The 24,296-nt window shown below is 39.7% G+C and overlaps 1 protein-coding gene and 1 long non-coding RNA gene across 3 annotated transcripts in view; one reads left to right on the forward strand and one right to left on the reverse strand.

The window, feature by feature from the left end:
* Positions 1-1,153: 1,153 nt before the first annotated feature.
* The window catches only part of LOC144455984 (uncharacterized), a 33,647-nt gene continuing 10,504 nt past the window's right edge, over positions 1,154-24,296 (reverse strand). Inside the window, exon 3 of one of the 2 annotated variants that reach the window (XR_013484885.1) lies at positions 1,154-1,833. This is a non-coding gene — a long non-coding RNA (uncharacterized LOC144455984). Of the gene's footprint in view, positions 1,834-19,253; positions 19,911-24,296 lie in introns of those variants that run through there. The other variant, XR_013484884.1, reaches the window with a different exon arrangement.
* Positions 1,797-13,065, forward strand: PTTG1 (PTTG1 regulator of sister chromatid separation, securin). Its single transcript, XM_020992356.2, has 6 exons — positions 1,797-1,874; positions 5,972-6,056; positions 7,364-7,557; positions 10,566-10,659; positions 11,443-11,598; positions 12,915-13,065. Exons 2-6 carry the CDS (start codon positions 5,981-5,983, stop codon positions 12,995-12,997), a joined length of 603 nt encoding a protein of 200 aa, XP_020848015.1. The 5' UTR covers positions 1,797-1,874; positions 5,972-5,980; the 3' UTR covers positions 12,998-13,065.

Below are 24,296 nucleotides of genomic sequence, written 5' to 3' on the forward strand. Positions count from 1 at the left end.
GCTAGAAGGAAAGCTAACAAGTTGGATGGCCAAATTGTTATCCCAAAAGATCCAGGAAAGGTAAGATAGTACACTGAATTTAATAGCACATTGTATGCACATAACTGGTTGGTTGATAATAAAATAAAATTTCTCAGAGATAAATATAGTCCTACGCTTGGATACCTCTCTCCTTCCCCCATCAACACAAGTTCAGTATAGGGGAATTATGACTGGACAACTCTGTGTGTGTGTGTGTGTGTGTGTGTGTGTGTGTGTATTTCTACAGACTTTTCATTTTTAATAGATTGTAAACACAATGAGTCAATAATAAAAAAGAAATACTGATTTGATCTGTGCCTGTCTAGAAGCACAATGCAATAGTCAGAAGGAGTACAAGGTACTCTACCCAGGTTAGACTTTCATACAAAGTATCATGTTTAGTTCTGCTTGATACAGTAGGCAGGACAGTGACATGCTAGAGCAGTACAGAGGACCTTGGACGTGATGGTGATAGGACTGGAGAACCCACCATATAACAGAACTGTATTGGAATCAGAGGACCTGGGTCCGAATCCTGACTCTATCATTTAATACCATCTGTGATGATGGCATGTCACTGCTCCTTTCCGCTCTCAGTTTTCTCATCTGCAAAATGAGTAGGTTGTACTAGATGACCTCTAAGGTCTCTTTCAGTTCCGAATCTATTATTTGGTCATTTTTATTCTGGAGAAGACTCTGTGGTAAGGTTGGGGGGCAGGGGTGGGAAAAGGAAAGGAGGAGAGAGGAGAGAATAAAATAATTATCTTCAAGAATTGCTCTTGAGATCAGAACCCATAAACTTGGAAAGGCCGAACAGTATGATAGACAGGACAATGGATCTGGAATCGGAGGTTCTATGTTTAAATTCTGCTGTGCTCAGCTGCAGCTCTGAATTGATCCTATTAACTTTATGTGTAACACTGCACGTAGTAATTCAATTTAAAAAAAAAAACGGGCCAAACATTTATTAAGCGCCTACCATATGTCAGACACTGTGTTAAGTGCTGGAGATATAAGTGAGAAAAAGTTTTGGCCTTCAAGGAGCTTACAATCTAATGGCGAAGGACACACAAAAGGAAGCTGGAAAGGGGGGAGGGGAAATGGGGTCGGGGTTGGGTGTGGGGTGGGGTGGGGGTATATCACGTTCTTAGCAGTTCAAGCCAAGCAGAGCTCGGATGAAAATGGAGGGTTAGGTGGACAATCCAGATCGAGCGCTCTTTAAGGAAAGCTCTGGGAGGAGTTGAGTGCTTCACCCAGCAGAGGAGGCTGGGGTTGGGAAAGGGTTGAGTATCCAGCAGGCATTTAATAATTAGTTGTCCAGAGACTTTAAAAACCACCTCGTTTAATTCCCTCATTTTACAGAGAAAACTGAACCTCAGAGGTTAAGGGGGCTTGTCCAGGGTCATACAGCTGGTCATGGGTTTGGACGCCTCTGGCAGTCTGGTGAAGCCTGTGGACCCCTTCTCAGAATAATGTTTTTAAATGCATAAAATACATCGACTCACAAATGAAAACAGTGACACTGGAATACAGTTACCAACATATTTAGAATATGTAGTCATTGACTTCAGGTTAATGTCGAAGGTAGGATTCGAACCGACGTCTTTATGCCCAGGCAGTCCAGGCACTACTCAGAGAAACCTGCAAGAAAGCAGATTCCCGAGAGATTTTGTAGCTTTTTCTCTCTCTCCGCCCTCGTTGCAAAGTTGGTGGGGCTTCCTCGGGCTCTCTCATTGGCTCAGCCGGCGGCTCCGCCCCGCCCCCTGCGCCCCGGCAGCCAATGGAGGCGCGGACTCCGGTTTAAACGCAGGCCTGGGAAAACAAGCCCGTTCAGTTGCTGACTAACGGCTGCGGTAAGTGGGGAGGAGCCGGGTCGCTCCGCATTTGGGACCCTCGGGGCGGGCAGGGCCACACGTGGGTGGCGCTTGCTTGGGGTTGGAGGGGAGGCTGAACCTCGAGCCCGGCGTGGCTAGTTGGCGGGTTTGGGGGTAGGGGGCGCGGGCGCAGACCGGGGCTTGCCCCGAAACAGGGCCGGCCGAGGGAAGCTGGTTGGGGGGAAGCGGGGAAGCGGGGAAGCGGCCGCGCCGCCAGCCGTGCCGGCCCGGGCGGCTGCGGAGGCAGCGTGAGGGGTGGGAGCGAGCCGAGCCTCCCCGAGGGAGCGGCGGCTGCGCCTGCGCCTGCGGCTGCGCTGGAGCGCCCCTCTGTAGGCGGAGAGGGGCAGTGCGCGCCTGGGGCAGCCTCCCACAGCACCCGGCAGGCGGCCCTTTTATTAAGTGCCTACTGTGTGCCCGAGACTGTGCTAGGCTCTGAGCGTCCACAGACCAAAAGCACAATCCCTCCTGCCCGCAGGGAGCTTACGATCTCTCTTGGGAGGTGCGATGCACACACATAAGTGGATAAAACACAAACAGTGTCTCGAAAGTGTTAGTATAGTAAAGCTGTTAAGGGTTAAAACTATACTTTTGGACTGTTGAAACCACCCTGTTTACTAAATAGAGACTCCCAAGTGAGGAGAATCCCTCCACCAGTGGCGTCTTCTCTAGAAAGTTACAAGGGTGGGTGCTAGAGGCAGGACTTGAAGCTTTGGGCTTCCCGGTGTCAAGGTCTTAGCTCTGTGCAGACTATACCCGTGCTGCCTCTCAAATTAAGTTTAAGGTGATGCAAAATAATTGCGGGAAGGGGGAGGGATCAGCCAGAGGCAGCTGGGGTGCTCAGAGCTGGACCTGGAGGCAGAAACAGTGGAGATCAAAACTGGCCTCAGACACTACTTAGGTGACCCCGAGCAGGCCACTTAACTTTCAGAATACCTAAGTTTCCTCATCTGTAAAATGGGGATGATAGTACCTCTGTCTCAGGGTTGTCGGGGGAATCAAGTGAGATGCCATATTTTAAAAGCTTTGTAAACCTTAAAGTGCTGTAAATGCTAGCTGCTGTTATTGTGATGATGATTTGGAAAGGCCTCCTGTAGGATGGAGTACTGTAGCTGAGCTTTAAAGGAGGCCAGGGAGTTGAGCAGGTAGGAGTGAGGAAGGAGGGATGAATTCCAGGCATTTGGGATAGCCTATATACAAAGACACAGAGAGGACAGGGAACTGTAGCGGTAGAGCAAGAAGACCAGTTTGGCCGGACCCTAGTATCCAATGTGTATGGAAAGTAATACATGAATCTGGAAAAAGATAGGCTGGAATGTGATTGTGAAGGGCTTAAATGCCAAATAGAAAAGTTTATATTTGATCCTAGAGGAAGTATCTTTAGAGGTCGTGCGATCAGAGATTTAGAGCTGAAGGGATCTTAGAGGCTGTCTGGTCCAGCCCTGGGTCTCTTAGGGGAGGCAACTGAAGTCTGGGAAGGTTAAGTGATTTGCCTAAGGTCACACAGGTAGGGACAGAGCTGGGATTTGAACCCGGGTTTTCTGATTCTAATTCCAGTGCTTATTCTCAGGGATACAGATTGAACCTCTGATTTCATCAGTATAGGGAACCAAAGCAAGCCAGCACTTTCTCTGCCACTTGGGGTCTTAGAGTTGCCTAGAGCACGGAGAATTTAAGTGACTTTTGCTAGGGTTACAGAGCCAGTATGTTTCACAGGCAGGACTTGAACTTGAGTTTTCCTGGTTTAGAGGAAAACCTCTTTATCCACTATATTATGATGCCGCTTGAAGGTATCCTCTTTTTCTGTTAAGAAACTATAGGGGTGAGACAGTGGCCATTTAGCACAAGAATCTAGTATTATAATCACATTCCTTTACTCTGTGCTCTGGGGAGGTTCTTTAATGGGGGAGGGGTAGGTTATTGGTGTTGTTGGTGATCCTGGGTATGAGGCATTACAGGGAAGAAGGCAAGTCAGATAGAGAAGAGAGCCAGGGCCTTCCTCTTGATTTAGTTCAGTTTGAGAAGGATCAGTGCCTCTATTTTTCACATGAGGAAACTGAGGCTCCTCAAAGGGAGGAAGCAACTTAGGATTGTAGGGTTTTAGGTCTTGAAAAGCCCTTAGTTCTACCTCCCTAGTTTTAGAGATGCCAAAAACCCCAGAGGATGAGGTGACTGCTCAGGAGGTCACACCCGCTGGTACATAGCAGGCATTGCTTCCAGCCCTCCCTCTGCAGTCTGATTCAATCTACTTTTCCAAACTGATTTCACATCACCGCCTTTGTATGATCCCTGTTCTGTCCCAACTGGCGGACTTACTTTCTGTTGCTCAAATTTGACTTTCCATCTCAGTCTCTATGCTCAGGGTATCCCAGAATGCATTCTTGCTATGTCTCTGTCTCTTAGAGTTCATGTCTGTCAAGGGCTGTGTAAAAACTTAAAGCTCTGTAGAATATCCTTCACCCCTTCCCACTCCAAAGGCTCAGCTTGAATGCCTCCTAGTCCCATAGGATCCCCTTTAGCCTCCCAGTCAGTACGGTTTTCTCCTTTGTTCAGTTACTTATGGCTCACTCATCAGTGTGCATTGTGTATCATTCAGTGAATGCAGGCTCCTTGAGGGCATGCACTGTTTCATCTGTCTGTGCACTTACCAGATGCTTGTTTGAATTGAGTGCCAATCTGTCCTGGCTTTGGAATCTGTGGCCCTGCACATGTCATGACTTCAACTCTCTGGTCCACAGTTCCCTCATCTTAAAGTGAAGGCGGTTGGATTACATAACTTGAGGAATATTTCTGCTCATTTTGAATTCAGCTCTTTCACTCGCTGACCTTACTGTAATGTTTTTAGACACATTCCAGTCAAAAATGTTGAAGAGCCTCCTGTGTACAAGGTTGTAAAATGGGTCCCATGGGAACAAAACAAAGCAGCTCTACTCTGAGAGCTAAGTGCTTTAGCCTTTACATACAGGCTTACATGGTTCTAGAACAGCTCTCTAGGATGATACCCTAGCTCAGTAACTACCACGTTTATTGACCCATATATCTGCTAAATGTTGTCCTGTGTCTCTGGAAGCGCTGCTTTGTATTTGTTTTACATTTTTTTATTAATTTATTTTGATTTATCCACAATTAGTTGTATAAGCTTTGTATAAGCTTTTGAGTTTTAAGTTTTTCTCCCTTTCCCTCTTCCTCCCCAAGACAGCGCACAATCTGATATAGGCTCTACATATACATTGCTATTAACCATATTTTCATATTAGTGATGTTGTAAGGAAGAATTAGAACCACCAGAAGGAGGAAACAAAACACAACGGAAGAAAAAAATAGCAAGTATGTTTCGATCTGCATTCAAACTCCTTAGTTCTTTCTCTGGATGTGGATAGCATTTTCCGTCATGAGACCTTTGGAGATGTCTTAGATCCTTGCATTGCTGAGAAGGGCTAAGTCTATCAATGTTAGTTATTGCACAAGGTGGCTGTTATTGTGTACAATGTTCTCCTGGTTCTGCTCACTTCCCTCAGCATCAGACATACAAGTCTTTCCAGGTTTTTCTGAAGTCAGCCTGCTCGTCATTTCTTATAGCACAGTAGTATTCCATTACATTCATAAACCACAACTTGTTCAGCCATTCCCCAATTGATGGTGTTGCTTTATATTTGAACATGTGGGAGCTTGTTGAGGGTGGCGGTCCTGTTACCTGAACTCTGCTTAACAAGGACCACTGGGCCTTTCCATCTGGCTTCTCTCCCTCCTTATATGTGGTGTCTCTCCTTATTAGAATGTGAGCTCCCTGAGGACAGGCATTGGCTTACTTTTTTATTTGTATCCCTGTTACTTAGCACAGTGTTACTCTTTCCATTCATTCAAGAGTCATAATTGTAGAACTGAGAGGGAACCCAAAGATTATCTCTTTCAACCCCTGTATTCCTTGGACAAGGAGAATGAGGCCCAGTGACTTGATTTGTCCAATGTCTACTTTAACTAGCAATTAAAGTCAGGGTTTCAATCCAGTTCCTATTAGGCTTGGTCCATTTTGCTTTTCCACTACAGGGTTCTACCCTCTATGTATTTTTCCTCTACAGTAATCCAGAATGGCAACACTAATCTATGTTGATAAGGAGAATGGAGAACCGGGCTCTCATGTGGCACCTAAGGACAGGCTGAAGTGTAAGTCTACTTGATTCTGATGGGCATGTAGGGTTTCTGTGAATAAAGTTTTCACTGAAGAGCTTGGGCTTTGGAAATTGTATAAGGTGTGTGTTCTTTAAAAAATGTGTGTGTATCCTGATGGTTTACTTAGCAAATTCTAGGGGATCTGCAAAGATGCTGAGACAATTAATAGCTTCAGCAAAATCAGAGGCTACAACAATAAAACTCTCAAAAATCAACCACATTTGTATATAATAATGACAGAATCCAAGATGTAATAATAAAAAATGCATAAAATACCTGGGAATGAGTTCACCAGATCCTATAAAATACTTGTATAGATTCAGTTACAAAATACTTGTTGTTAAAGAAATAAAGGACTTTTTAAATGGCTGGAGAAGCATTCACTGCTCATGTCTGGGCCATGCCAATATAATAAAAATGATAATATTACCAAGATAAATTTATACTTTTAATGCTATGTCAATCAGATTGCCAGAAGGATACTTTGCAAAACTTGACAAAATAAAAACAATTCATTTGGGAAAAAAAATATCTAGAATATCAAGGGAAAAAATGAAAAGAGGTAGGGAATGAAGGGGGAATGGTACTTCTAAAGCTCAAATTATATCATAAAGTGGCAGCCATCAAAACGACAATGGATTATGTGATATTGGTAAAAGAAAGAAAGAAAGAAAGATAATATGTATCCTTTTCTTTGGTGTGGATTCTCTGTTGCTTCTATTCTAATCAGTACCAGTAATAGACTCTCTGATTCCCCTGGGTGAGGATCTTCCCTAATTGGAATTTATTTATTTTTTTTGGGTAGATATCTAAATAGGGCCTAAAATTGCTTTTTTGAACAAGGACTTTAATAAGTTTAAATAACATTACATAACCCTACTGATCATAACATGTTCATACAGATACCTTGGGATCTATACCTTCTTATTGTAGTGATGTATTGTTCTAAGTAATATGTTTTTAGAAATATCTTTAAATGTATCTCTTTATATTTAGCTCTTTCCTGAGGCTTATTATATACACAATTTGGGGCATTCATTATAAAATAATCATTGTGCTTGGATTAATCAAGCACCATTATGATAAGTCACTTATTGGGACAACTGTATGAAGAGGTGGAAGTCTTTTGAGTTTTGGCATTCTGAAATAATCCCAAAGCAGTGCTGTCAGGAACACCATTGCAGGGCACTGGCAAGGGTGTATGTACGGAGTGGGTTTTATGTATGGGGCAGTAGCATGGCTTGGTGATGTGGTGCAGCTGATCCAGGGAGGGCAGTTCTGATAATTTTTTTTCCCCGCAGCAATCAAAGCCTTATCTGGAAGAGCTCAGATTTCAACTCCCAAGGCTGGCAAAGTGTTTACTGCAACTCCAGCTTTATCAAAATCTGTCAGAAAGGCTTTGGGGCCTGTCAACAGGACAACAGAAAAGGAAAACTTGGTGGGGAAGAGAAAAGAACCCCTCAAACAGAAAGGGCAAAACTTCACTGCCAAAAAGGTGAGATGATGGACTTTTTGTATTTCAAGATGACATTCCTTTAGGCCTCTGTGAGAATTGGGATTGGGGGACCTGAGGCTTTCATCAACTCATCATGTGATGGTCACATTCTATTTATGCTTTTTATTGCTTATTTTTTAGCTAACTGTTAATGCTTGGTGATTTTTTGAAAAAATTTTTTTTTCATCCCTTTTGTTCTTATATCACCTATATTTCCCTCTGTATACCTCCATCAAGCTCCCTTAAGATCTATCCCTTGTTATGAAGAAAGAAGGGGGGAAAAGTCCAACAAAAATAAACATTGGAAAAAATCTAATATTATATATGCAGTATTCCTCACTTCTCTAAAAAAGTAGGATGAGGTTCCTTCCCATGTCTCCTTTGGGACCAAACTTGGTCATGCTAATTTCTTAAATTTCAGTTTTGATTACTTTCTTGTTTTTCTTTCCATTTATATTGTAACCATTGTGTATATTGTTTTCCTGGTTCTGCCTACTTCATTTTGCATCAATTCTCATATCTTTTCATGCTTCTCTACATTCGTGATTTCTTATTTACAGTATAGTAATATTCCATTAGTCAGGTACTACAATTTATTTAGCCATTCCCCCACTTGATAGGAATCTGCCTACTTTCTCTATAGTCAATCAATAAGCGTATTTTAAGTGCTTATCACTTGTTGGGCACTGTGCTAAGCACTGTGTATAAAAAGGGCAAAAACATTATCCTTATCCTCTAGGACTGTGTTGTATACAAGATAAATACAGTGTAAATGTGAGAGAGTCTTGGAGAGAAGTCAAAGCAGAGACTGGGAAAGGCATCTAACTGAGTGGAATCTGAGCCAAATCTTGAAGGCAGCCAGGAGGCATGGGTGAGGAGGGAGAGCATTCCAGGGGTGGGTATCAAATTGAGTAGGGGAGTTGTTGCATGGTCAGATCTGTGTTGAGTGTAGGATGGATTGGAGTAGGGGCAGGAAGACCAGCCAGCAGGCTCTTTCAGTAGTCCAGGTGTGAGATGCTGAGGGCCTGTGTCAGGTAACAGCTGTGAGTGGAGAGACAGGGATGTAGATGAGAGGTGTGGTGAAGGTAGAAGTGACAGGAAGCCATGGCAACAGATTGGACATGTGGAGTGAATGTGAGAAAGAGTTGAGGATGAAACTGAGGTGGCAGACTTGGTTTGACCAGCAGGATAGCGGGTGCCTTCGACAGGAATGGAGAAGTTAGGAGGAAGGGAGGGTTTGGGAGGAAAGATGAAAAGCTTTGTTTTGGACATTTTGAGTTTCTCCATGGGACATTTTGTTTGAGATGTCTAGTAGGCAGTTGATGATGTGTGAGATTGTAGCTTAGGAGGGGACTTAGGGCTGGATAAAAAGATCTGAAAATCACCTGGAGAGAGAAGATAATTGAATCCTTAGGAACTGATCCGGTCACCAAGTGAAATAGTATAATGGTATTGAAGGAAAAGCGAGCCCAAGACAGACCCGTGGGGGATGCCCATGATCAGTGGCCGTGACTTGAATGAAGATCTAGCAAAGGAGCCATTAGAAAGGTTGGAAAAGAAGCTAGAGAAAGTAGTGTCATAAAAACCTAGAGAATCAGTCAAAAAGAGGAGGGTGAGTGACATTGTCAAAGGCTATCAAGAGGTCAAGAAGGATGAGAAATGAGAAATTTGGCAATTAAGAGATCGTGAATAACGAAACAGTGTTTTCATTTGAATGAAGTCAGAAGATTTAGAAGAGAGAGAGGAGAGGAAATGGAGTCACAGATAGTGGGAATGATATAGGGGGCAACCAGCTGGAGAAGACAAGATGGAATCAAGGGTGTATATGGAGGAGCTTTGCCTTGCCTTGGCAAGGAGAAGGGGCCACCTCTTCAGTTGGGATATGTGAAGGTAGTAGGAGAAGATATCTGAGTGATGTGAAGTGAGATAGGGAGAAGAGGGAGCTCGTGGTGAATGACCTTGATTTTTTTTCAGTGAAGTAAGAGGCAAGGTCCTCAGCTGAGAGAGCAGGGAGACGGGATGCCATGGGGAGGAAAGATTTGGAAGAGACACTATGGTGAGTGGAATACTGAGTCAGTTAGGGAGGTATAAAAGTATGATCTTACCGCCGCGAAGGCCTAGATGAGACTATGCAATGTGTGTTTGTGGTGGATCCAGGCAACATGGTCTTCTCTAATTCCATTTGGCAGTATATGAATAAGAGTGAAGGCAGTAAATGGTAGGTCATGCAAGGCTGGGGCTTGTAAAGGCATGATCAGCCATAGGATAGGGGGCTGAGAGATTCTGGTGTGGAGTTGAGCTGATTCACCAAGGGAAGGAAAGAAGGAGAGTGTAGCTAGCAAAGGGATAGTGGCCTAGGAAAGAGCTGAGGGATAGAAGGATTAAAGGTCACAGTGAGGATGAAGTTAGGGTTAGGAGCCATAAAGCAGAGGGAAATGGAATGATAAAAGATTACAGTCAGATAAAAGACTTCAAGAGTTCATTTGAAATATTCTTACACCTTCCTCCCTTTCCTGCTTGAAATGTACTCAAAAAATGCAAACTCATTTTAATATTAACCTAAGCAAAATATAATTAGTATGATAAATCTGCTAGAAAATCACAAATGTATTTAAAAGTCAACTTTTGGTATTATCTGTTATTTTAGATTATTCATGCCAGTGTTCTCTCTCCATTAGTGCAGATAATTGAATTGACTGTTTTTTAATTGAATTCAGTCTGCATTCCTAGTAAGATAAATTGATACTTACCAGTAAAAACTAAGGGCTCAGTATTTTTTGTTCTTAGTAAGGTTTGAGCCATGCTATCAGAACAGTGTGCTGAGTTGTATCTTTGAATTATAATGACGTATAAAGAAGCTAGAATTGTTTTAAAGTTAGCATAAAGTTTTTTTTAACTATAAGCTTGGTAACTTAGTCATAATAATTAAAACTAGTAATTATCTTATGTATGAGATTAGTTGGTAAGTGTTGTCTAATCTCACTAATTTTATATATTTTCTTCTTAAGGTTACTGAAAAGATTCCCACAGAAAAAACCTCGGTTCCGTTCCCAAATGAAACATGTCCAGAAATAGAAAATTTTTTTCCCTTCAACCCACTAGGTAGTATGCATTCTTTGTTATCTAACGTTTTTTATGAGTTTAACTGTGAGTCACCTCCTAGATATAGATGTGACCCAAGGCTTGCCCCATTTTAAGGTCTTTTATTTGTTTATTCAACAAATGTATTGGGTGCCTACTATGTATAAGGCATGGTTGCTGGCTATATGTAACTCTGCCTTCTCCTCTGCTCCCCAGGACATTCCCAGTTTAGTCTAGTAAGGAAGACAAAGCAGTATGTGACAATTCAGTACCTGTTTTTATGTTTTAGTTTTGGTCTCTGAGAATAACACAACCAAAGCACAACAGGAGTTCAAAAGAGGGAAAGATTTCAGCTCACTCACAAGAATGCTTTTGAGGCATTCTAATAAATAGAGGTCCTTCCGGGAGATTTGGAGGAAGCATGCTACTTCTGGTTCACTGGTAGATCAAGAAGCCCATTGAGTCTTCCTAAGAGACTGTCTCTGGATCTGTGTATGCATCAGACTAAGGATGCTGGAGGAGAGTGTGATCCTTTCAGTCCTTTTTGAGAAGGTTCTTTGAATTCTTGGGATGGAAGAAGTCTAAAATCACTTGATTCAACTTAGCAGATATTTGATGAAGGTCTTCCTATGTGCAAGACAATATACTTTATCTAAATGATAGACTTCATTTTCTTTTATTTGTAACAATTTTTTCTTAGTTAAAAAAAAAGTAAGGTCTTAATGTAGGAAAAACACATTTAGCTTTTAAGAAGGGAGTTGAAATAGCTTTTGAATTAATGGATGGGCTTATCATTATAAACAGAATTTGAGAGTTTTGATGTTCCTGAAGAACACCAGCTTGCAAACCTGCCGCTGACTGGTGTCCCCCTCCTGATGCTTGAGCAGGAGAAGTCACTTGAAAGGCTTGTAGATCTTCCACCCTCACCGGTGCTGATGCCTTCCATGACGTGGGAGTCTGGTAAGTTAGGAGATTTGATTTCCAACCCCCCCCCCAATCCCCACACACACTTTTCCCTTCTTTTTCACCACTTAGGGATAGTTAGAGATTAGATGTTCCAGTTTCAAGGCACTTCCTGTTGCCTGCAGCCGAGGGAGAAAGCTGTATGTTACAAGTCACATCTTTAGGAAATGATGTAGTCTGACAAAAACAAACAGCTATTGTCAGTAGGGAATGACTTTCCATTTCCTCAAGTACAAGCTGCTAGATTAAAAAAGGTAAGCCCTTTTGGCAACTCTGAATTCAAGCTCAAAATCATGAGTGGTATCTTTAGGTAAAATCAAACGAGAAAGCAGCCCCTGATCCTAATTTTTTTTCTTGGATGTCAGCAATTCATGGGACAAATTCTAAGGGTACTTGGCTGGGATGAGAGAATTTTCAAGTTTATTTAAAAAGCTAATAGAAGAAAAGGCCTCTCTTGGCAGTAGCAAAGAATGACATACAAAGTGGTGATCTTTCCTTATTTTAGAAAACTGAAGACATCTCGATGGCTCAAAGCTATTTTCTAGCTGTAATGAGTATTTTCAGGTGCCTGCTGTTATTATCCTGTTCCATTGCCTTCTTGTGGGGACAAGGGATCACGAGCCTGGAGTTTGAAGTCCCACTTTTTCTACCTTCTTAGCAGCTGAGTGACCTTGGGCAAGTCACTTAAGTGTCTCATTTTCCTTGTTTTGTAAAATGAGAGGGTTGAACTTCAAGGGCATCTAAGGTTCCTTCACTCCCACAGCCTGATTGTTGGTTTTACTGGTTGGGCACCAGCTGTGACAGGTTTTCATAAGATTAGTGCCACGTTGACAGTTTGAGGACTGGCCTGCAGAGAGGATTATCACCTGAAGGCTGGTTGCCAGGTGCCGAATCAAATTATGAATGAACAAACAAATCCTTGCTATAGCAACATGTAAAGATTGTCTTCCTAAGGTATGGCAAAGTGTGTCAGTGGAGAGAGCGCTGGTGAAGATCAGAAACCTGGAAATATTTTTCAGTCCTGCAGTTTTAATATTGCTGATCAGGATAAACCCACCTACTTGATAGGACAAAGGGGAATACAATTCAACTTTAGGAGCAGGGTAGTATAAGTGCTTCAGGAGGACTTTAAGGCTGACATAGGCTAGAAGTAGGCTCCACCGTGATCAGGATCAAAAAGTCTGAGGTCATAGCTTGACATTCAGGTCAGGATTGAGATTCAGCATCCTTACTTAGTGTCGCAGCAGGGCTATGATTTGTGAAGCCTTGTCAGAGATATACAAGACTCCTTAACTGTCATCTTTCTCTCCTAGATCTGTTGGAATCAACTTCGAGCCTTCTGTCAACTGTGGATGAGATTGACTTGCCACCTGTGTGTTATGACTTCCCTATTTAAATGTCTTTTTATTTTATGGTGTAGTTATATCATTTTTGTATTAATAAAGTGATTATGTAGTAACTGTATTTGGGGCTGTGTTATTCAGGCAGTTTCATCATCTATGTTTTATGTTAAGTAGTTTATAAAACTAATTAGAATCATAGACAAAATATCCCTTCTAATGCTAACCTAGTAAAAGCTCCATCCCCCTTTTCTTCCTCCCCTCCCGTTGAATGAACACACTTTTAGAGAGGAGGGAACTGAGGCTCATCTGTGAGACTGTCACTTGTCAAATAGTGACAAAATGAAACTTACTCCTAGGTCAGACTGAGAATTAAGAGCCTTTTTTATTACAGCATGCTTCCTTACTGATTAATTTATGGAGACATTTTCCTCTACCAGAAAGAGCTTCATTTGTTGAGTTAGTCCAAGGGCTACTGGGATTGAGGATGAGGCAACGTGAAGATTTAAAATTACCGACCAAGCCCGGTTTGGAAGGGGGCACATCTTCTCTTAGAAGAGTAGCATTCTTCCTCTTTGTGCTCTTGCATCTCTCATGGATGACATTGCTTGTTTTTCTTTAGTTAGCCGAGTAATAGCTATGAGAAAGATGCTGAGGCTAGTGATAGCTCTTACTTAAAGAAAGGCTATTGTCTAAATCGGCTACTTCTTAGAAAGAAAATGTATACATACTTTCATTAATTTTACTCAGTTTGTCTAAGGATTTCGTACTCATACAATGTCAGGGGACTTTTGCCTATGATCTGCAAATCTATAAAAATCTTGGCCTATATTCCTGTTGGTGTTGGAGATGCTATGTATAATTCATTATAGGAAATATGTGCTTCTTAGATGCATTCTCTACCCTGGGAATTGTGGGAATTGATTGAACCACACTGACTTCATCTTGTGACTCAATTCTGGATCTAGCTCAATTCCTTTCCTATTTAATTATGGGTCTAGTCTAGTTTCTGTTTTCTGAAAAAAAGAATTACGGGAATTATGAGAAAACAATATTGCATTGTTTGAACTTAGCCCTGCATGACTGGGAAGCTGGACTACCTCCACCTGTTACTTTGTTGTCCGTGAGGTTTTCTTGGCAAAGATACTGGAGTGGCTTGCCATTTCTTTCTCCAGTATGTCCCCATTTTACAGATGGGGAACTGAGGCAAATAGGGGTTAAGTAACCTGCCCAGGGTCACACAGGTAGTGTCAGACCCAGATTTGATCTCAGGCCTAGTGCTCTATCCACTGTACTACCTAGCTGCCCACCTGTTGCTTAGATACCCTTAACTAAGGATCTAGGTTATGCTGAGCAGAAATCTAGTCAGATCTGAAGACTGATGAAAGGAGTTTTCTCATGATTATGCATCTAAAGGAACCCATAGGTCTCATCTGAAAACTGGCCCCTTACTGGTCAGTCAGTTAACTGTTCCATTGTTTCTCTGATCGAATATAGACACTTGTGAGTAAAGAGAGGGGATGCCCCCTTTTCTAATTTCAGGGAATTGTACCTGTTCGCTCTCCTCCTCCAAACTTGGAAAGCCCCTAATCTTCTATCCTGGTTTATATTCTGTTAATTGTTGTCTTTTAATGCATAAAAATCTGTCTAACCTCGTATTCAGGGTCCAGTGCCAAGCTGAAGAGGCGTGGTCTTGATTTGTTATGCAGTTGGCATTCATTGCTTAATAAACAAATATGCTCGGAAGCTCAAACCTTTGTTTCCTCGGTGCAGGTTTTACCCATCACACAACTTATGGGGAAGCTATGCATATTAGAAACTTTTCCTCTAAGAAAAATAGTATCCATGGGGCTGTGGAGAAGAGGTTTAAGAGTATGTAGAAGACCTTTTTTACAATGCTAGTCTGTAGTGCTGATGGAGTAGGAAGTTAAAGAAAAATTACTATAAAGTATGTTGGCCCTTGGCCAATCTATTTGTTAATACCTTACAGCCATAGATAGTGATTGCTTGTAGTTCACACTGATTTGGAATTTTCCACTGTCCATCAGGAGAAGATAAATCAGCTCATTTTGTAATCCTTGAGGATAGTAAAAGGATCCCTTGGAAGTGGGAAGGAATTCTGAAATATGGTATCTCAAAAGTCATAGAGCAATTTGAAGCTATTAAATACTCAGACTTTTGGGATACCTTATATACGTCAGGATAGCTGTTGGGAAGGTGAAATTAAATGAGAAGGCTAAGAAGCATTTCTTAACCCTTTCCTACCCCCCCCCAACCTCTAAGTGACTTTGGAATAGAGTCTCATAAACCATAGGATCATTAGTGTTTCTCAAAGCAAAAACATTTTCCATAGTTCTTATTCCCTAAAATAGCCTAACATATTTGAGAGATTTTTTTTTGTTTTTTTTGTGAGTAGCACCACAACTTTATGAAGCATTATGAGCCATTAATCTCTCAAATGTCTAGCTACTACATTGTGTTCGTCAGAAGCTGACATATACCTGAGCTCTTCCAGTCAAGGGTTATTAGCAGAACAAAATTAAGTTGTTTTATCTATACTAGGGGGTGGGTAGGAACTACCAGTCACTTTCTTTTTTTTCTTTGTGAGGCAATCAGGGTTAAGTGACTTGCCCAGGGTCACACACCTAGAAAGTGTCAAGTGTCTGAGGTCGAATTTAAACTCAGGTCCTCCTGACTCCAAAGCTGGAGCTCTTTCCACTGTGCCACCTAGCTGCCCCTCTCTCTTGTTTTTGAGACTGAAGTAGTTCTGACTTTTTACTGTTGCTAGTCAAATCATATTGTATTATCACTTTTTAAAAACAATTTTCTATTAACATCAATCATTTCTATCTTGAGGAAATTATTACACTTTACATGCGCAAAGAAAGTGTGATTTCATCAGCAAGGAAACCTTCCACCAACAAAGATCTGCGTTGCAAGCCATCTGTCATTTATTCTGGCTTGGAGAGGTTAGGGGGCCACCAGGTTTGCAGAGAGGATTTGAATTTAGGTAATCCTGATTCCAAGTCCAACCCTATAGACTACTGCCCCAAGCTTCCTCTATCTCCCTTTCTAGTTTACATGCAATTCAGATCTTAATTCAACACATACCTATTGAGCCTCTACTAGGTACAAGGTGCTACACTCAGTACTGGGGATAGAAACTGAAAAAGAGCGATGGCCTCTGTCCTCAAGGACCTTATATTTTATTGGGAGTGGGGCAGGTAAGTCTGTAGGTTAGGGCCAGAAGGCGCAAAGGAGAAAGTAGATACAACTCCCTGCGGGAGAAACCTGTCAGCTAGAGGGGTAATATTTATTGAATGAATGTTGAGTTCAGCTTTATCGTTGGGACAATGGTGTGAGTCATAGACCCCACTGGATGTAGTCCAGTCTGTTCTCCATGTTCCTGTGCTGAAGGACTGACCCATATAAATCAGTAACTGGGTTTCTGAAGTATAAGTACTCAAATAATGAAAATGTCTTTACTGGATCTTAAATGCCATTTTCATTAGTCTCACAGCTCAAAGCTTGGCTTATCTATCACCATTTGAGTCTGTTTAGGCCTCAACTTTAAGGAGAGAATTCAGCCTTTGTGTTTCATTACCAGTTCATACATGAGATGTAACGACAATGTTTGTTCCCATAAATTCGGAGCAAACAGCTAGAGAAGTAACGAAGTAAAACAGGATACAGTAGGTCTCCTCTTGTTTTGCTGACAGAAGTTAGTTACTTCTCTAGCTGTGTGAAGCCCCTCTAATATTTGTTGTTTTTCATTTTTGGCATTTTGTCAATCTGATGGGTGTGAACCTCAGTTGCTCTAGTTTGCATTTGCCTCGTGGTGATTTGGAGCTTTTTTTTTTTGTTAATGTATGGCTGTTGATACCTTGGATTTCTTCCCTGGAGAAATGACTGTTTTATAACTTTTGACCATTTTTCAAATGGAGAATGCAAGCTCTTCATTTTACTGTTGAAGAAACTGTGATCTAGAGAGTGGTAAATGCTGGAATTATTACCTAAATCCTCTGGTTCTAGGAGTGATGTTCTTTCCACTCTACCACACTCTTATATACCTGAACACAGAAGTATTTATTTTTCAAGTAAAAAAGAAATTCTTCCTGACAGCCCTTCTATCCATTCAGTTTCCATGACATTTAAAAAAAGCTGAATCCTCTTCAAAACTACTCTTATAGATTTCAGCGCACAAAGACTTTGAATGAATGTTATGTTTGGCTTTATCCTTGGGACAATGGTGTGAGTCAGAGATTCCACTGGATGTATTCCAATCGTTTTCCATATTCTTATGCTAAAGGACTGACACAGGGGTGGGGAACCCGTGGCCTCGAGGCCACATGTGGCCCTCTAGGTCCTCAAGTACGGTCCTTGGACTGAATCCAAAACAACGGCTACACTTGAGGACCTAGAGGGTCACATGTGGCCTCGAGGCCACGGGTTCCCCACCCCTGGACTGACCTATATAAATCAGTAACTGGAGTTCTGAAGTATAACACTCAAAAAATGCCAGTGTCTTTACTGGATCTTGCTAAGTCCCCCTACTTCTACAGATACGGTCAGGCTCGTGGAGTTAGGTTGGTAAAATTCATAACTAAAATTGAATTTTAATAACAGAGAGCTCGAGGAGGGAAGACATGGAGGAAACTGTTCTGCCATTCAGGGTAGTTCTTGGGAGACCTTCTGTGCCCTCTATATTATAGAGGTATTTTGGAATTAGGAGGACCTGAGTTCAAATCCTGAGTCAGGAAGTTACAAGCTCTCTAGAAACAGATTCTGGGTAATTTTCTTTACTTCTCTCAATTTCAGTTTCCTTCTGTCTAATAGCTCAGTGGGCAGAGCATTGGACTTGGAGTGAGGAAGACCTGAGTTCTAATTCTGACTCACATATTTACTAGCTGTGTGACCCTGGGCAAATCACTTGACTGGTCAGCCTCAGTTTCTTCATCTGTAAAATGATAATAATAGCATCTACTTCATGGTGGTGTTGTGAGGATCAAGTGAAATGGGATATGTAAAGTACTTTGTTAACCTTAAAGATCTATGTAGGTATTTGTTAGCTATCACCACCATGGCAACCCTCTGGTTTGTGGTATTTAAAGCCAGAAGGGACTTCAGAGTTCATCCAATTCAGCACCTTCATTTTACCGCTTCAAGAAGTTAAATGACTTTACCTGGGTCACACAGGCAATAAATCATAGACCTGGAATTCTAACTCAGGTGCAGTGTCCTTCCCCTCTCACCATCCTTCCTGTGCTTACACGAGGGGAAAGGGGAGGGGGGAGGGGGGAGAGGGGAGGAAAGGCAAAGGAATAACCATTTATTTAGTGCTTATTAGTGCCAGGCATTGTACTAGATACTTTACAATGGTTGACTCATTTAATCCTTACAGCATAGGTGCTATCTTTACCCCTACTTTACAGATGAGGAAACTGAGGCAATCAGAGGTTAAGTTATTTGCCAGTTTACCACAGCTAGTTAGTATCTGAGGCTAGATTTGAATTCAGGTCTTCCCTGTCTAGGCCCAGTGCTCTATTCACTGTGCCACTTAGCTGCTAAATATATTCCTTTTTGTGTGTGTGTGAAAATTTTTTATATTTTATTTTTTCTAATTACATGTACAAAATTTTTTCAACGTTTGTTTTTTAAAATTTTGAGGTGCAAATTCTCTCCCTTCTTCCCTTTCTTCTTCCCTCCTTGAGAAGGCAAGTAATTTGATATAGATTATACATGTACAGTCATGTAAAACATTGATTTATATCTATCACAGGAATGGAAAGCCCGAGAGCATTCAACAAATTACATTCATAATTTTCATTATTTCAAAATATTCAGCAAATTATAAAAAGCATTAGATTGAAAAAATATATGTTTCATTTAGATTAATCAAGCTCCTATAACTTACAGACTTTATTATTACCAGTAAAGGGAGACGTGAAAAAGAGTGAGTGAAATGGAAAGGGATTTAGGGAAAGGAACAGATGAATAGACAGAGGGAAAGATAAAGCTATATGTGCCACGCATTCATATACCATGTTATGTTTAGCCATTTCCTAGTTAATGGGCATCTACTTTGTTTCTAATTCTTTGCTATCACAAAAATACCATAAATATTTTAATGTTCATAGGAATTTTCTTCTTATCAATGACCTACTTGGGGTATAATATAAACTTAGTAATGGAATCTTGGGATTAAATTGTATAGTGATAAACACATATAATTGTATTTATTTATTTACATGTACTTTAGTAGATTGATCTCTAGCTATTTTATGCATTTTGTAGTTATTTTTAATGGGATTTCCCTTTCTATTTTTGTCTCTTGGATGTTGTTATTATTATATAGAAATGCAGTTGATTTTTGAGGGCTTATTTTGTAGCCTGCAACTTCATTGAAGCTGTTGTTGCAATTAGCACCTTTACTAATTCCCTAAAATTTTCTAAGTTATCATATGGTCAGCAAATAGGAATAGTTACAGCTCTTTTTTACCTTTCTTTATACCTTTAATTTCTTTCTCTCATCTTATTGCTATGGCTAACATTTCTATAACTATATCAAATAATAATGGGGAGAGCAGTATCTTTGCTTTATTCCCGTATTTATTGGGAAATTAAAAAAATTGCACATATCTATATCTATACCTATCTTGTACCAACCAAACCCTTTTCAGAGAAATTTGAAACAAAGATTTTTTTTTCTCATTCAACAGCTTTCCTTCTTAAGTGCCTTGATTTTGTTTGTGTGGAAGTTTGTGTTTCAGTTTCATGTAATCAGAGTTACCTGTTTTATTTTCTGTAATTCTATCACTTGAGGCAGCCACATGGTGTAGTGAATAGTGCCAGTGGGAAGTGCCAGCTTTGCAGTCAGGAGGACTTGAATTCAAATCCAGCCTCAGACACCTACTAGCTATATGATCTTGGATAAATCATTTAATCTTGTTTTTGCCTCCGTTTCCTCATCTGTAAAATGAGCAGGAGAAGGAAATGGCAGACCACTCATGTATTTTGCCAAGAAAACCCCAAATAGAGTTACAAAAAGTTAGACACAACTGATTGACAAAACAACAATAACAACAATTCTGTCTCTTATTTAATTTATGGAATAAAACAAGCATTTCTATAGCATAGCACAGTAAAAAAGATGATTGCACATGAAACTGCAAATCTGCTATGAAACTTGCTATTCCTTTCAAATAGACAACAAAATTATCATGTAAATTTCTTTTTTTTTCTTTTTTTTTTGTCTTTCCTCCCACCCCACCTCCACCCCAAGATGGCTACTGTTAGACATAAATGTGGCTGTGTGTGTATCTATCTATCTATCTATCTATCTATCTATCTATCTATCTATCTATCTATCCTTTCCATAAATGCAAATAGCATCTTTATTCATATGTCCTTTATAGTTAATTTGGGTATTTATAATAGACAAAATAACTTATTCCCTCAAAGTTGTTCTTAAAGCAATATTGCTGTTACTGTATACAATGTTCTCTTGGTCCTGTTCATTTCACTCTTCATTATTTCGTGCGAGCCTTTCCATGTTTTTCTAAAATCATTGAGCTCATCATTTCCTATTGCATTGTAGCATTCCATCACAATTGTATACCACAACTTGTTCAGCCATTCCCCTGCAATTTCCAGTTCTTTGTCACCACAAAGAGAGCTGCTATAAACATTTGAGAATATTTTCCTTTTTCTGTAGGTTTTTTTAAAAGCATAAAGTGTTGTGCTTTGTCAAAGGCTTTTCCCTTAGCTATTGAGATAATCATGCAATTTTGTCTGTTTCTGTTTTTCATGTAATTAATTATGTTGATTGTTTTCCTAACATTGAACCATTCTTGTATAAATCCAACTTGGTCATGATGAATGATTTCTTGGATAAATTGCTACAATTTGTTTGACAGGATTTTATTTAACAGTCTTGAGTTGATATTAATTAATGATATTGGGCTATAATTATTCTTCTATGAATTTACACTTCACTAGTTTAAATATTAGGACAATATTTGTCTCAGAAAAGGAATGTGACAGTGTCCTTTTTTTCCTCAGTTTTTGAGAATAATTTGTATAGTATTGAAACTAATTATTCTTTAAAAGTTTTATGGAATTCTCATGTGAATCCATCAGGATCAGGAGGTCTTTTTTTGTAGTTCTTTTACGGCTACTTCTATTTCCTTTTCTGAGAATGGTTTATTTAAGTTTTCTATTTGATCTGTTAGCTTGGGTGTTTTATATTTTTTGAAGGTATTTCTCTATTTCTTTTATGTTCTCAATTTTGTTAGCAAATTACTGTGCATGATAGGTTCTAATCTTTTTACTCTAATTTTGTTGTGATTTCACCTTGTTCATTTGCTATTTTGTTCATTTAATTTTCTACCTTCTTTTTAATCAGTTTGGTTAAAGGTTTATCAATTTTAACAGTCTCTTCAAAGAATCAGAGTTTAGTTTTATTCCTGTGGGTTTTAATTTCCACTTTATTTCAGCTCTAATTTTTTTCTTTTTTTACTTATTTTAGATTTGTTTATTTGTTGGCTTTCCAATTTTCTTTTTCTTTCCTTTCTTTCTTTCTTTCTTCTTCTTCTTCTTCTTCTTCTTCTTCTTCTTCTTCTTCTTCTTCTTCTTCTTCTTCTTCTTCTTCTTTTTTGCTAGGCAGGGGGGTTAAGTGTTAAGCCTAGCATCACACAGCTAGTAAGTGTCAGTGTCTGAGGCTGAATTTGAACTCAGGTCCTCCTGACTTCAGAGCCAGTGCCCAATTTTCAAAACTACACATTCAGTTCACTAATCCTCTTGTTTTCTATTTTGTTAATGTATGTTAGTAGTAGGGATATGATTTTCCCCTGAGGACTACTGTAGCTGCATCCCAGAAATTTTGGTATGCCATTTCATTATTATCATTTGATTTCACAAAATTATTAAATGTTTCTATTATTTGTCCTTTGGTCCACTCCTTATTTTAGCTATAATTTCTCTAGAAATTTGTTCAATTCTATATTTTCCCTTTTGTGTATCATTCTGTTAGACTTATCTAACTGAGAGAGGGAGATTGAAGTCTCCTGCCACCACTGTATTTCTATCTATCTCTTCTTGTATTTCAGTTAACTTTTCCTTTTTGAATTTATATTCTAAGGCATTGGAGCATATAAGTTCAATATTTATATTGTTCTATTGTCTATGGTTCCTTCAGCATAAGGTAGTTTCCTTGTTTATCTCTTTTTATGTTTTGAATGTTTGTTTCCATTTTATCTGATAGCATGATTCTCATGCTTGTTTTTTTATTTACCTGATTTTTTTTTTGATTCACCTAGTAAATTTTTTTTTTCTAGCCCTTCCTACTTATTCTATGTATGTCTGTTTTTTTAGGTGTGTTCTTATAAGTAACAGGTGGTGGAGTGTTTTATTTCCTTATTCATTCTGTTGCTTTTATTCATTTTATTGTATTGTTTAATATATTTATAATTAAAGTTATGAGTTAGGTTTATATTTTCCTCCATTTATCTCAAATTTTTTTTTCCAAATTAGGATTTTTTCCCCTTCTTTCTCTGTAAATACAATATTTTGTCTCTTCAATTATTTTGACTTATTTCATTTTAAGACAATTCTATTCCTACTATCTCTTTTCCTCTCACCAGTCCTCCCCCTCCCCCCAATTTGTTATTCCTTTCCTTAGTTTTGGCATTGCGCTTAACTTTTAGTTTCTTTTTATCTAGCTGTTTAATTCTTCCCCCTCAGTTACGTAGTCAAGTAAAATTCCCTTTCCTATCTTCACCTTTAACTTGCTTTGTTAGTTTAAAAATTGTCATTTTTGTGCCTTTTCCTAAAAAGGATTTCTTTCAATCATTCTCTTCATTTTTGTCTTCCCTTTCTGATTATTCTGGACTTTAATGATTTGATTCATGGCCCTTCTACTTATTAGTCTTTATTCTCTGCGTTACTCATGGAATTAAAGTTTCGTGGGCGCTTGTATTGGATCCCTCTTCTATATAGTTCCTATGTTATGGCCTCATAGATCTTGTCCTGTGGTCTCTTTTTGCTGTTGTGCTGCGCTCTTAAAAATAATAATTCCTGCAGGTGATAGGGAAGAAATTGCCCCATGGTGGAAATTTTCCTATGCACCTGGTTGTATAGTTTGTTATTAACCTTTGCCCTCTTTATGGTCATTTCCCTCCATTTGCCATAAAATCTCCTCCCTAGGCCCGTGCTCTCCTACTCTTCTGGGTGTCAGTTGCCACCTAGGAGCTCTGGTTCTCTTTCTGCTGAGGCAGGATGAGTGGTCTCTCTAAGTACTAAATTTCTGTAGGTTAGACCCATTGTAAGGCCCCCACCTTCCTTTACAGAATCTTTTTTTCCCCATGAGAGTATTCATCAGCAGTACCTCTTCCCACCCTAAAACACGATTTGGTCTTTTCTCCCGCCCTCTGCCTGCCTCTTCTCCCCCCTTTTTTCAATCTTTCTCTTTAGCTTTTTACCTATTCTCCTGAAGACTCTCTTCTTCCTGAGAGACTACAGGAGTTATGTTCCCTTAATTATAAACTTTTGCCTTGGATAGAGTACATCGTGTATTCCCTTCTATTTTCTTCCTTCCCTTTCCCCTTTTATGTGCCCTCTCATTCTGTGATTTAGTCTCATAACAATATTGTTGCAGCTGCAGGTGAGTTGTAAAGTTTAGTCCAGGATCTTTCAGGCTTGTTTCTTCACCATCATTTCTCTATAATTTCTGCTTTTATTCTTATCTTTTTGTGAGATTTTGGAAAGAAATCTCTTAATCATCTCTCTTATTGTTTTTGGTTGCTATATTTGTTTACCTTTCTAGTAATTCTATCATCTGAGAAAGTAACAGTTTGAAAAGCAAATAATTTGTTCAGCTCTGGTTTTCTTCCTAGGAATACTTTAAATGCTCCCTGCCCCATGTCAGTCTTTTTTTTTTTTTTGTTCATGCTTAAGTTCAGGTTTGCGGGTATGCAGAGTGTATCACCTTGATATATCATCTTGAGCTCTTTTGCTCTTTGAAATACATTACCCTCTTTTCTTCTTCAGTTTCTGGTAAGTGAAAAATAATCCTGTCTTACTAAAATTTTCTTTCCTTTATATCTGAATATCTGAATTTATTCTGATTGCTTGCAAAATTTGTTGTTTGTCATAGGAGTTTTTCAATTTAACCACTATGTGTCTTGGAGTTTGCAGCATAGATTTGTTTGTTTTTTCCTGGAGGCAATCTGTGGATTTTTTCAGTTGACACTTTGTTGTATGTGTTTAGAAGTGCTGGGCAGTTTTTTTGCATTAGGGCTTTCAGATTTTTTGACTTGTCGTATTTTTCTGGGAGAATTGTAATCGGTAAGTTGTCTC

Source organism: Phascolarctos cinereus, unplaced genomic scaffold (genome assembly GCF_003287225.1).
Source record: "Phascolarctos cinereus isolate Bilbo 61053 unplaced genomic scaffold, phaCin_HiC Scaffold_2;HRSCAF=192, whole genome shotgun sequence".
Lineage (NCBI taxonomy): Eukaryota > Metazoa > Chordata > Mammalia > Diprotodontia > Phascolarctidae > Phascolarctos > Phascolarctos cinereus.